The 12,571-nt window shown below is 40.5% G+C and overlaps 1 protein-coding gene across 1 annotated transcript in view; it reads left to right on the plus strand.

The window, feature by feature from the left end:
• The window catches only part of GALNT10 (polypeptide N-acetylgalactosaminyltransferase 10), a 100,155-nt gene that overhangs the window by 56,591 nt on the left and 30,993 nt on the right, over positions 1 to 12,571 (plus strand). The window contains exons 2-4 of the mRNA XM_009892641.1: positions 1,237 to 1,339; positions 2,204 to 2,342; positions 6,478 to 6,644. Coding sequence (XP_009890943.1) covers positions 1,237 to 1,339; positions 2,204 to 2,342; positions 6,478 to 6,644 — 409 coding nt within the window. The remainder of the gene's footprint in view (positions 1 to 1,236; positions 1,340 to 2,203; positions 2,343 to 6,477; positions 6,645 to 12,571) is intronic.

Consider the following 12,571-nt stretch of genomic DNA (forward strand, 5'->3'; position numbering starts at 1 on the left):
CCTCACAGCAAGGTTCACCAGAGCTCATCTGTCAGACTGCAGGAAGGTGAACTGCATCAGGCTGAAGTCTAGTGCCTTGGAGTAACAAGTGAAATGTCCGACTTTCCCAAGACAAATCTGGGCATGAAAATGAAGAGTTTGTAATTTAACTAGTCAGGCAAATGACGTCTGTGTCCCAGATGCCAAAGTTGCCTGATGACCCTGCAAGGTTACTATGCCAACTGTTGCTTTTTGGTGGTTGTTTGGTTTGATTGACCCATTAGTGAGACTTTAAACCTCTTGCCCTCCAAGGAGGGAAGCTGTTTTTGTGGTGGTGGTTTTTGTTGGTTTGTTTGTGGTTGTTTTTTTTTTTTCTTTCTAGGAAGTTCTCGCTTGTGGAGTTCTCACTGCAGGTCATGAGGAATTAAAAGGAAAAAAAAAAAAACCTCTAAGTTCTTTGTGTAACTGTTTCTGCGGTAATGATGCTACAAATGACTTGCATTTATACTCTACCAGCATATTACAACGTAATTGAAAACTCATTCTTAGAGAAGATTTTTTTCTTCTTGACCCTAAAACCTACTTAAATATATTTTATATATCTATATTTCCCTTGGATTTTGGGGATGTCAGTGTCTGAGATGGATCATGGTTTTCTTTCCACACACCATAGTCCCTTTGATCCTAATTCACCTCATCTTTCATTTGCTAGCTTGTTCCCAAAGCACCCATTGCTTTTGAATTTCAGGAACAACATCATGAAAAGAGGAGCTCTAATTGGGTTCAGGACAGGCTCATGCCTTGTGTAAAATTTGCTTTTAAGTTATGCAGCAAGAGTATTAATAAATGACCTTTTAAATCTTATTTTGATTTTATTCAGGTATAGTAGTGTGCTCATTAATAATGATCCTGCAGTAGGTCTCCCATTACAGCTTTATTGTTAATTAAATAGGATGTAAGATGTATTGGATGTTTTCAAAATGAAAATGGGAGTTTTTAATAGATTCCCTGATTAAGAATACTGGTCTGCATACATGATGGTGGCCTGAAAAATATCACTTAACAGCTGTAGATAAAGTACTGTTCTGAGGCAAACAAAACTTGCTTCCTCTCTCACCCCTTTCAGGGTAAAAACTACTTGCTTGTGATGGTCTTACCTTAAGGAAGATGTTTAATATCCTCTTACAGGAAGGGGAGACTGTTAAGGAAAGGTTTCACATGTGGTGTTTTTAATATATCTAATCTTTTGTTTAAAAGGCATCATACGTGAGGCAAAAGAAAGACCCTTACTTTGGTGATGGACAAAGGAAAAAGGACTGGCATAACAAAGAAGCTATCAGGAGGGACTTGGAGCGTGTAGGTATGTAAGATTACTATAAAAATGTTTTAATACAGATTGTAATTTAGTTTGATTTTATTTGGTAGGCTGAGTACAGAACAGCATGTTCAATGTCTGGGTCAAGACGATGTTCTTGACATGACGCAACAGTTACTGTGTGTTAATCCCAGTTAAAGCCCTTTCCCCCAACTCCACAATAACCATTTTGAGGTGAAAATATGTTGGCAACATCTCGGTATTTTTAGGATAGGTGCAGCATTCATTTTTAAAAAGCTTACCAAAGAAGTATGTGCCTGTACCTCTTCCAAAAATGGGAGATCCAGAAAGGAAGAAGGGGGATAAGAAAAATGTTCTAGATCATAACATTCATGAAAGTTTTAGTCCATAGTTCTGGGGTTTGTCTTGCATCGCATAAAAGGGCCCATTTTGAATGTTACAGCTTTACACTGGTGTGTCTGCAAGGGCTCTACCTCCTATGTGCAAGAGCTCAGGTTGTTAAATATACATATCCATCTGTGCTGAAAAAAGCAAGAGTGATGAGGTATTCAAACCATATGTATTCTTCTGCAGTGAAACAAAAAACATTCTATAGATCCTCTCCAGCATTGCTGTAGCCCCTTTTTCTGTTTCTGATGTTAGAAGGAAGAGTTTTAACTTTTACGACTTGCACAGCTGAGTGGTTTGTAGCAAAACCCCGTATCAAATAAAATTGTTAGGTGGACATGGTTGACCCAATGATAAATATGACATAGAGCACAAAAGTAATGCGGGACTTCTCAAAGAGCTATAAGATGATTTCTCTTATTTTGATATATGGATTAGTTTCTGGCCAGTTAAGCGCCAATTAGTAGTAATGATGCATGTTTATTTTCTGTCTCTCCATAGGAAATGGAGAACAGGGAAAACCTTACCCAATGACTGATGCAGAGCGAGTGGACCAGGCATACAGGGAAAATGGCTTTAATATCTTTGTGAGTGATAAAATTTCTCTGAATCGTTCCCTTCCAGACATCAGACATCCAAAGTGAGTATATAGTGTGTGTTTCTACGAGTGAAACTTTACAAGCCCTAAATTACCACATCTGCAGGAGTCTGCTCTTTTTTTTTTTATGGGCTCTTGTCCTTTGTTCATCAAATACAGTCCTTTGACAGCTGAGTCCTGTTGGCTCCTTAATAAAGGACAGCGTGTAGTAATTACAATGGGAAATAGAGGAGACCAAATTGGGGAAAAAAATAATCCCCTTTCAATTCCAGAAGATTTTAAATTTCGAAAAACTTGCAGCCCTACAGAGAAGAGATCTTGAACTTAACCCAGAGGTGGCTATTTCCTTCACCTCTTGCAATGTGACAGTTCAGGTCCTGCGCCCACTGACATTGCCAACAACTTTTAGCAACTAATAAGATGGTGCAATTTCTTTCTGTAGTGGAAACTGATGTAATTGTCTGACTCAGTTGGAAAATGCCCTAAGTGTCGTCAGGTGATGACTTGGTCACTAAACAAGTGTCTAGTTCTTATGTTGGCCACCAGCTGGAAATGACCGTGAAATGCTCAAGAGCAGAACAAGATTTGAATAGTTCCACTCAACTATGTATGAAGTTTTATCAGAAATCTTTCTGATTTATGGATTAGTTTCTTAGACATCTTCCTCATAAAAGCCTCATCAAGGTTTATGAGTAGAAACTAGTTCCACTTGAATTCTGGCTTTTGAGTTCATCTATTTTTGGACATTATCCATTAGGATGGTGTCAAACTGGATTTTGTGCAAGCCAGAAGGAGTTTTTCATTAGCGAAAGTGCTCAGTTAGGACTTAACCCTTGTTTATACAAAGCTGAGGGGGTTTTAAATACTGTTTGTGCAGTTCTTAATCAGAATGTTAGACATTTGAATGGAAGCTTGTTTTGTGTAAAGCCATTCTTATCACAATTTAGTGAATCAGAATTCAACATCTACTTCATTCATGAGCTGTAATTTCCAGAAGTCAGGTTTTATAATTTGTTAGCTGCACATTTGAGAGATTACCTCTTTAGCTGTCACAGCAAACTAATCAAATACACTGACTCGACACCCTTTTTCAATATATACTGATAAACCAAAGTAGTGATTATAGCTCCATAAATATTTTAGGCATGCAGCTGAAATGTTTAAATGCAGAGATAAATCAGGTAATTGAAGATGCTTGTTGATCAGCCCATACTTACGTTCCAGAAAATACAGTTTGAGTTTGCTAACCTAAATTATACCTGACCTCCATTTACAGGGGCTGTCATGGGCTCTGAGAATGTAAACATCAGACAATGCCAGTATTTCCTCATCCAGGATTTAATATATTACCTCACATTCCCCATTGTTTCCCAAAGCTGTTGACTCCTCATTGCTAATTCTGCTATTTAAACTTTTTTAAAATGCGAAAATTCTACCTCCAGTCCCTGGTTAAAATTAATAAGTGGAGTGACAGGGTCACCAACAACTTCAGCTGTGATTAACGATGCCATTGCAGCTGGTTTGCTTGTTACATGACACATCCTTTACTCCAATGTAGCAAATTAGAATTGTGGAGGTCTCAAGGAGAGGATAAACAGCATGTATATAACGGATGCTAGGATTAGCTGGGCAGGGAGTGGGGTTACATAGAATGGAGATTTGCGGTAAAGGAATTCACAACTGAAAAGGTCTGTTGTGCATTCCCTGTGCCCATTAAAAAAAGATATATTTGAAATGGTACGGTATAATGAAGTTCAGCTGAGACGAAGTCCATAAAGAGCATTCTAGAAAGAAGCAAGCTGTGTTTTGAAGCACTTACTTTGCGTAGCCTTTTACATATGGTAAGAGAATAGAGACTTTGTTGTTTGGAGCTGTGCCTGCAGACAGCAGGGAGTGTGAGGAGAAGGTGAACTGGGGAAAAATGCAGCATCCATCCTGTCCTTTACCTAAGCTTTGGGGACACAGTTGGAACTTTCCCCAACAGCTGGCCTGGGTGGGGAAGGACAAAGAAGCAGCCAATGTGTTTGCTCACTTCTGAGATGGTTTGTGTGGACATTTAAATACCAAATAGTGTCACCTCTGCTTTTTGTTAATCACGGGAGTCAAAGGACTGGGGGAGGGTGCATACTGGATCTCCTTGGTGCACGCATAGAGCTGTTTGTTTCAACAGTTGTGTCTTCCCCCGCTAACATTTCCTTTAAGTTCTGCTGGGTTTTTTAATATTAAATACTAATTTTGCAGACCTTGTAAAGCAATTGTAGATGTGGTAGCTGGAGGGAAACAATTTCTCTCCACACTTAATGGTTAAACTTAATAGGTAAAGTTTGCCACTTGTTAAAGGTAGTCAGAAATGGAAAATTCCAGTTTAAGGAGAGTTAGAAGAGATTTGGGGACTCTTGTTTCATATTGGAACAGAATTACAGCTGGTAGCTATCTCGGAAGAAGGTTAAGATTGCAATGGCAAGGGCTGGATGAAAGCCGTCCATGCAGCTTTATTTTGCATCTTGCATCTGTGCATTGCAGCTATAGCCTGCAGGCTCTTGGCAGCACCCCAAGACAATTCATTAGACCCAGAATAAGCTTACTGTCCTTTCACGCAGGCACTTCCTGTAATCACCGATTTATTGAGCTTGTAGAACATAGGTGCAGCCTTCTCCGTTCCCTGGGAGAGGTACCAGGAAAAAGCTGCCACTGCCAGAGCCGCTTTCGTTCCCATCTGCCCTTCCGGGGAACAGGGAGGGAATTACCTTTGTGCATGCACTGCATTGTGCGTGTAGTGACAGTCTAGCCAAAGGCCTGGCAGGAGGGAGTCTGAAAATCAGCTCTGGTGTGGGCTATGCGAGAGGTCTGGTGTTGTGACAGGGCAGGGAGCAGAATACGACCTCCCTCCCCTGCTTGAGGAAAGAGGACAGCCCGTCAACTGGCAATGTCATTAATATATTTAAAAAAAAAAATAACTTTATTCATGTAGCTACTTCTGTCTTGTTTGCCCTGGGCGTGTGGGGTTCTAGGAATGTAATAGATTTTTGTCCCCTAGTGAACAGCTGCTAAGTATTTTTTTTTTAACTACAGTTGTTCATTGTATGGCTTTAGATCTTACCTGTTTAACAATGTTCAAACTCCACTACTACAGCCACACCTGCAGGAAAATAAACACTGCGTTTATTGCTGCAGTTGGAATTTTCCATGAAGCTACATTGAAAACACTTCCACCAGGCAAGGGAGCGTTACTCCTATTTCAAAATTAAGAAGATTAATGCTGCAGGGAAATACCTCCAAATTCAAGGGGTCCGTACGGGTACCCTGCAGAGCTGAACTCTCCATCCTTATCCAAGTTCTGCGGTGCATTGTGCTCAAAGCTCAACTTACTTCACTTCTGTCTGCAGAACTGATCCCAGGTGTCAAACTAGACCTGCTGAAAAATGGAGAACACAAGACAGATTGGTTAGGAAAAGTTATGAGTTGAATACTCTGTCTAGCATGACAGAGGTACCTTTGGTAGAGGTTGGAGGTTGATCTATTATGGAGAGAGGTGGGTTTGTTTATTGAGCAGTTCTTACCATGCAATTATCCTGTCTCTTCTGTCTGTTGCTCATAATGTCTTGAAATTCTGCGACTGTTTAGGGAAGATGCTGTCACACAAAATCCTTACTTCCTGTGCATTTTGTTTACGAAATTTGGATGACAGTTATACATGTGATTAGAGTGGTTTGCTTCCCTGAAAACTGGGAATAAGTGAGCAAAACCAATATACCGATAGCACCTAGAAGAGATACATTGACCTTCTGAAACCACTTTGTAGAAATTCCTCTTCCTAGTGATCTTTGAGGTATAAGGGCAGGAAAAACAATTATTTTAGAGACTTTTGTGTCTTAGGCTATAACTGGAGTTTCCTTTAAAAGCAACTTCAGCACCTAATAGATTCCTCTGACTTTGGCCCGTGACACTTAGCAACACATTAACAGTCCTCACTTCATATGGATTTTTTTTCTTGGCTGCATAGACTAGATCAGGTCAGCACTGGCTTGATAAGGCCTGAAGGATGGGGTGGATTTTCTTCAGGCACTTTGCATTAATTTGAGGGGTAAAGGCTGAACTAAGTTACTTGATGGTAATTAATATGGAAGTGCTGGTGTTTTTTGGCACCACCTTTTAACCTTACTCTATCTATGTCCAGCTGCAAGAATAAGCTGTACCTGGAGAAGCTTCCGAACACTAGTGTGATAATACCATTCCACAATGAAGGATGGTCCTCTCTCCTCCGGACAGTGCACAGTGTCCTAAACCGCTCCCCTCCTGAGCTGATAGCAGAGATAGTGCTGGTGGATGACTTCAGTGACAGAGGTATGATAATTTGTATGTGACATCTCCACCTATGTTTTACCTATCTGTGCTTACCTACATAAGGGATCAATAAACTTGCAAATATGTGCATAATGACTTGAGGGTTTTCTACTTGCCAACAGTTCAGCTCAGGTGAACCTTGCTCCAGTACATTTGAAGGGCAAGTCTAGCAAAAACCTCATGTTCCATATTCAGTTTGTGCTGCTTTAGTTGCTGATAGTATGGGCTGTCCTGCGTTTTGGATAATGTGAGTAAACAGGGAAGGTGGTTTTAATATTCTGCTAAGGGCCTGTGTAGCCCTTAACATTTAACCCTGGGATTAAATGTTTGACACTTGGAATACACAAAATAAGAAAAGGGCGGGAAATAGCTTACTCTTCACTTTCTGCCTTTTTTTTCTAGACATAGAAAATGGTAAAAAAAGCCTTGATAAGACATTTCCATCTCAGAGTGTTGATGATTTGGCTTACATTTCTCTTGAAATTTGTGCTTCTGAAAAGTAAATCTGCAACATCCAAAACTTTGACTGCTCTCGCTTGCTGACTTGCTTGGAACTACACTCCTTATTTTGTACTGCATTGCCAGTAGTAGTCATTTGCCGCATGCAAAGACTTGGTCACTGGCATACTGCACCACCACAAATGGAACAACCACTTGTAATTGCAGCAGTAATGTGTAGATGTATTTGCTGAATTTACCTGTTCTGTGGCAGAAAGACAAGGGATCTTTTTTCTCTGAACCATTTAAATGCTATGTGATATCAATTAAGTTAGACTTTGTCTTTTAGTTTGGGCCCTTGCTAGGGTGGAAAAGGCAATCGAGTGACGGAGGAATGAATTCCTCTGTCAGAAAGACATTGCATAGCTAGAAGGATCACATGGGAAGTCCTCTGAAGTAGCTGCTGTTCTCCTGTGTTGAAGAGGGTACACTGACTTTAAAGGGGTGATGAGCAGATGTAGCAACTCTATTTGCTCCTTTAAAATTAATAAGACTATTTAGCTTTATCAGCTGCAGAGTTTGTGTCCTCCTACTGAAATTACCCACTTGGGGGAAAACAGCGCTCTACACAGATACTAAAGGATACACCTCCAAAAATCTGATATGTAGGAAGCTCCTAAAATGAGCTTGGAAACAAGCTCCTGAGTATTTAGTGTTCTGACCTATACTGACTTTCAAATAAGCACGATCCAACAGTTACAGAATTTGTTCTAAAGTACATCTCTAATTAGTTTGCAAGCAAGGCATGTTGGTTTGAACAAATCAATGTTATATGAAATAAGAATTTCTTTAGAGGATTTTCAGACTAAGCTGGGGAGGAAAAAAACCAGCACCTTTCCAACAAGGTCTCTTTATTGCTACTCAGTCTAGGAGCAAATTAGACAAATTCATGCTGTAACCACAGCTGAATTGTACAAACAAGTTTCTTTTGAGAGAAGTGGAAGTAATGAAATCTGGTTTCCTGTGGATCTATTTTCCTTGTTCTCTAGATGTGCCCTTCTGACCAGGCAAAAGAGAGCACTCATGGCTCTCCCACCCCTGCTCCTCGTCAGTCTGTACACGTGCTGTTTGCCCAGCTCTCTTGCTCTGTTCCACCTGCTTCTGATAAGATGCAGGCTCTTTTCCATCAGTCATCCGTCTTTCATACAAAGGTTGCAAGAAGTAGCTGAGATTAATTTGTGTGCAGCATCTATTTATAGATGGATATAAAAGACTACTGGTGCTGGACAGTGAGCTAAATTGTCAAGGGAAGCAAACAACACACAGCCAAAGAAAGTGCTAATAAAAACCTAAACTTTTTTTTTTGCATACCAGTGTTTTCCTGCTAGCTCAGTTGATCTATGCATGTTGGGACAATTACTGGTTAGGATGAAACATTTTTCCTTCGCTGCTGTCAGTTCTGTATCTGCACTGTAGCATTTTCTGCTGGTTACTCCTCCTTTTCCAGCAGTCAACATTCTTCCTTAACCACACTGGGGCTGGCTTCCACACCCCCCCCGGGTTTAAATAGAACTGTAGTCTTCAGTAGGCTGTTAAATCCTAAACATGTGATCTTGACATGGAAGGCTGCTGGTTACAAATTTCTTGTTTCAATTTATTCATTGTATGTATTTAAAAACAAACAAACAAAAAAGCCCAAACACTTCAATCCAATACCTGAGAATTGATGATTTAACACATCAAACTGAACTGCAGGAAGGAGTGGAGGCCCCAGGAAAACTTCTACTTCACATGTCGTATGTTTGAAAAGGGCACGTTCTTTGATTTGGACTGTTGGGCCACTGCTCTGGTTGCCTGTTCCTTATGATTAAATTGGGCAGGTGGTAAAAACCCTGTGTCCAAGCTGATGATCGTCACTGCTGTGCCACAGAACCAGTGAGCAGTAAAAAGAATGAGGAGAGATTTCTTAATTTTCTTTGAAAATCATAAATTATTAGTTCTCTGCATTGTCTGCAAGGTGGAATGCTGTGATTCTGTTTGAAATGTTGGTCCCGCAAATTTGTTACAGCATCTTTCTTCTAAAATTATAGAATCGCTGTTGGACGTAGTGATAGTAGAGGCCACATTTGAGATCAGAGAGGCATAGTATGAACAGTAAATGTCAGCTTCTTCCCCAAAGAGATCAGCAAATAGTCATCATAAACTCCAGTGAAAAGCAAAAGATGAAAAGGATAATCGCTCAATAAAAATCTATTATTAATTTTTTTTATCGAGAGGTTACCCTGACAAGATAAAATATCAGATATACTCTCCTGTACCTTGTGCTGGCATTTCATTTGAGGGTTGTCTAAACAGACCTCTAGCACTTTAATAACTCTTTAAAAAGACTAACCTTCAAGAACTTGGCCTTCCCTGGCAAGGAGACTATCTCCCCCTTGCTAGCATTTCTTGTGTATTGACCTGTGTTGGGGTTAAACGTACTGGGCTTTGCTGAGCTGCCCTTGAGGTTCTGTTAGCGTTGCGCTCTCATTCTGCTATTGCACTAGTTTCTGTGGGTGGTGATGTTAGTGCTAATCCGTCAGCCTCTTTCATCTGTGTCTGTCATACATGGAGAATCTTTGCTTCACATGAAGTAAAGAGGACTTCGATAATAATAGAAATAGTAAGTATGGAAACGTGGCTACTGCGCACACCAGTATCTTTTCTAACAGATGTTACTTTCATATGTTTTTCATCTGTTTTTAAGTTTGAGAGTAAGGAATTTTTGGTGCAACTACGAAGAGGGTTGAGAAGTTGGCTAACAGAGTGATAGGAGAGTGAAGACAGATTTTTGGGTTAGTTGGTAGCTGCTGTGGTCTGCAGCATACCTGAGAGGCGGCTGTGTTGCTTTGCATTATTGGAGCTCTCGCACAGATGAATCATCATCTGGAAGTGTCAACAGCCATTTATTTCTTAATTTGTTTGAGAGAGACAATTCTGTGACCTTTAGTAATAAACATTTTTCAACTGAAAAAGGCTGTCCTGATGACAGCAAATCTTAACAGTGAGCAGCAAAAGCTTTACGAGTTGCGTTTTTTAAATGTTTCCTATGCTTTGTATTTGAAAAATCAAAATGTGCTGGAACAACTTTCCGTCTGGATTTTTTTTTTTTTTTTGCATGCCTGTAGTATAATATAAATTATCGAAATCTAGTCTTGCTTCAAAGAAATTTAGTGCTGGATTCCACCTGAGCCACAGTGCTCTGGGAAAGGCTACCTGTAGGTGGGATCGGTCTAATGCAGTACAGTGGTAGCATCCAGTTTGCCTTGAGGTGCGGTCCATGTTATCACTTCCAGCAGCTGTCTTTGCTGACACTTGAATCTTTCTTTGTGGGGATTCCCATGTTAGGTTGGCTTAGCTTAAAAGAAGCTGCTTTCCAGCATGTGCCATTGGTCACAAAAGAGTAAATATTGTGGAGCTTATTTTCTACTTTCTCTAATAGTAGTCTCTAGTATCAGTCTAACATTCCCAGTAAGACTATGATGGCTTGTGCTTTTTTCACCCACAAACTTAGTTGGGATGTCTGTGATATAAGAACTTTCTTCTCCTGACTATAAGCATTTCGAAATAATTGTAGGGATTTAATGTGCAGAAGAATATAGGTGTTATTGAAGAGGGAGGCACCAATTCAGCAGACTATTGTTGGAGAATAAGAATTGACCTGCCCGGCATTGTCTGCCTCTTCCTGCACGCTGCTGAGAACCGCTAAAGACCCACAGACTGACCTCCTTGGATTAACCTCAGCTATTTCAGGGTGGTCCAAAATAACACCTACCCTTCTGGATAAGCAGAAATCAGAATGCAATACATGTGAATTATGACTTTAGAATTCCTGATCATAAAAACGCTTAGCTGTGGCAGTCCTGTGTGGATTTGTGGCTCCACTTTTAATTTCTGTAGCTATTCTGTAGTTCTGATCTCAGTTAAATTAAGCCTTTTCATATGCTGGCTTGCAGGGTACTAATTATATCCCTCTGAGCTTCTTGTTACAAGAATGGCCGTAAGTAAACTAAAATGCTTTTTTCATGTATATCGGTTTTCTCCTGGGGACTGTCAGATGTGAAATTTGTTTGCTTTTTGATTATTTAATTACAATGCTGCTGAGTGGTAAGTGGGTTCTATTATATCATAGAAATGGGAGGAAGGGAAGAAAAGTTGAAATGCAGGTCAGTTTGTAACACTGCACATTTTTGTGTTGGCTCTGATGGCATTTTATTATTGACAGCAGGCACCGAATAACAGACAGCCAGTTCAGGATTCTTCAGGGTCCGCTTCAGTCCCTAGACCTAGAATCTGAATCTGGCTGTGGTTGTAAGAAATCAAGCCGTTCATCTCTAGTGTCTGTCTTGTACAAAATGGATTGTTGGTCTGTCTAATTCTTGTAGCTTCTGGAGACCTCTGCTGTATAAGCTGACTCTATGTTTGCATGAACAAACGTAAAGCTGTCCTCTGTCTCTCGCTAGGTAAATGAACAGCCTTAAGCTGAAGGAACAGAGGGCAAAGGATGCCACATTTTCGTTTTTTGGAATGCTAGTCTAAATGTTCTTTGCTTTTTACCTGTTACATATTTGGTAGCTCTGCATAGCAGTGGAACATCAAGTATATATTACTATTGAGTGAAAGGCAGAAGTCAAACTCTCTCTGTTTTGGAGAAGAGATCTCTTTCAGGTGGAGGCTGGACTGGAACATGTACAGAATCACAAATAGTTGAGGTTGGAAAGGGTGTCTGGAGATCATCTAAGCCTACCCCTCTGCTCAGCTACAGCAGATTTCTTGATCTTATTCACTCATGTTTTGAAAATCTCCAAGGATGGAGGCTTTATAATGTCTCTGAGGAACCTGTTCTGCTGTTCAGTCGCTCTTACAGTGACTTAGTTTAAAAAAAAAAAAGAGAGAGAGAAAAAAAATCTTTGTTTAAGCAGTATTTCCTGTATTTCAACTTGTGCCCAAGGACTCCCACTTCCTTTTCGGCAGAGCTCCTTTTCTTCTGCTGGGTCCCCAGTCGGTACAGGTGCATGGGTACCTCCACCCCAGGTACGGGAATTTGCATTGCCCTTTTTTGAACTTCACGAGGTTCCTGTCAGCCCATGTCTCCCATCTGTTAAAGTCCCTCTGAGTGGCACATCAACTATGCCTCCCAGGCCTGTATCATCTGCAAACCTGAGGGTGCACTTGGTCCCATCATCCAGGTCTCAAATGAAGATTTGCAATGATATTAGCCCTGATAGTGGCCCCTGGGATGCACAGCTAGTGTCCGTCCCGGCCCCCAGCTCAGCTTTGTGCTGCTGATTAGAGCTCAGCTAGTTTTCTGTCCACCTCGCAGTCTGCTTACCTAGCCCAGATTTCATTAGTTTGTCCATGAGAATGTTACGGGAAGCAGTGTTGAAAGTCAAGATGCCTTTTATAGGTAAGAAAAACTTCAGAATGAGGGAATCCAAACGTATCGGAAG

This window comes from Charadrius vociferus, unplaced genomic scaffold, assembly GCF_000708025.1.
Source record: "Charadrius vociferus isolate BGI_N301 unplaced genomic scaffold, ASM70802v2 scaffold529, whole genome shotgun sequence".
Taxonomy (NCBI): Eukaryota; Metazoa; Chordata; class Aves; order Charadriiformes; family Charadriidae; genus Charadrius; species Charadrius vociferus.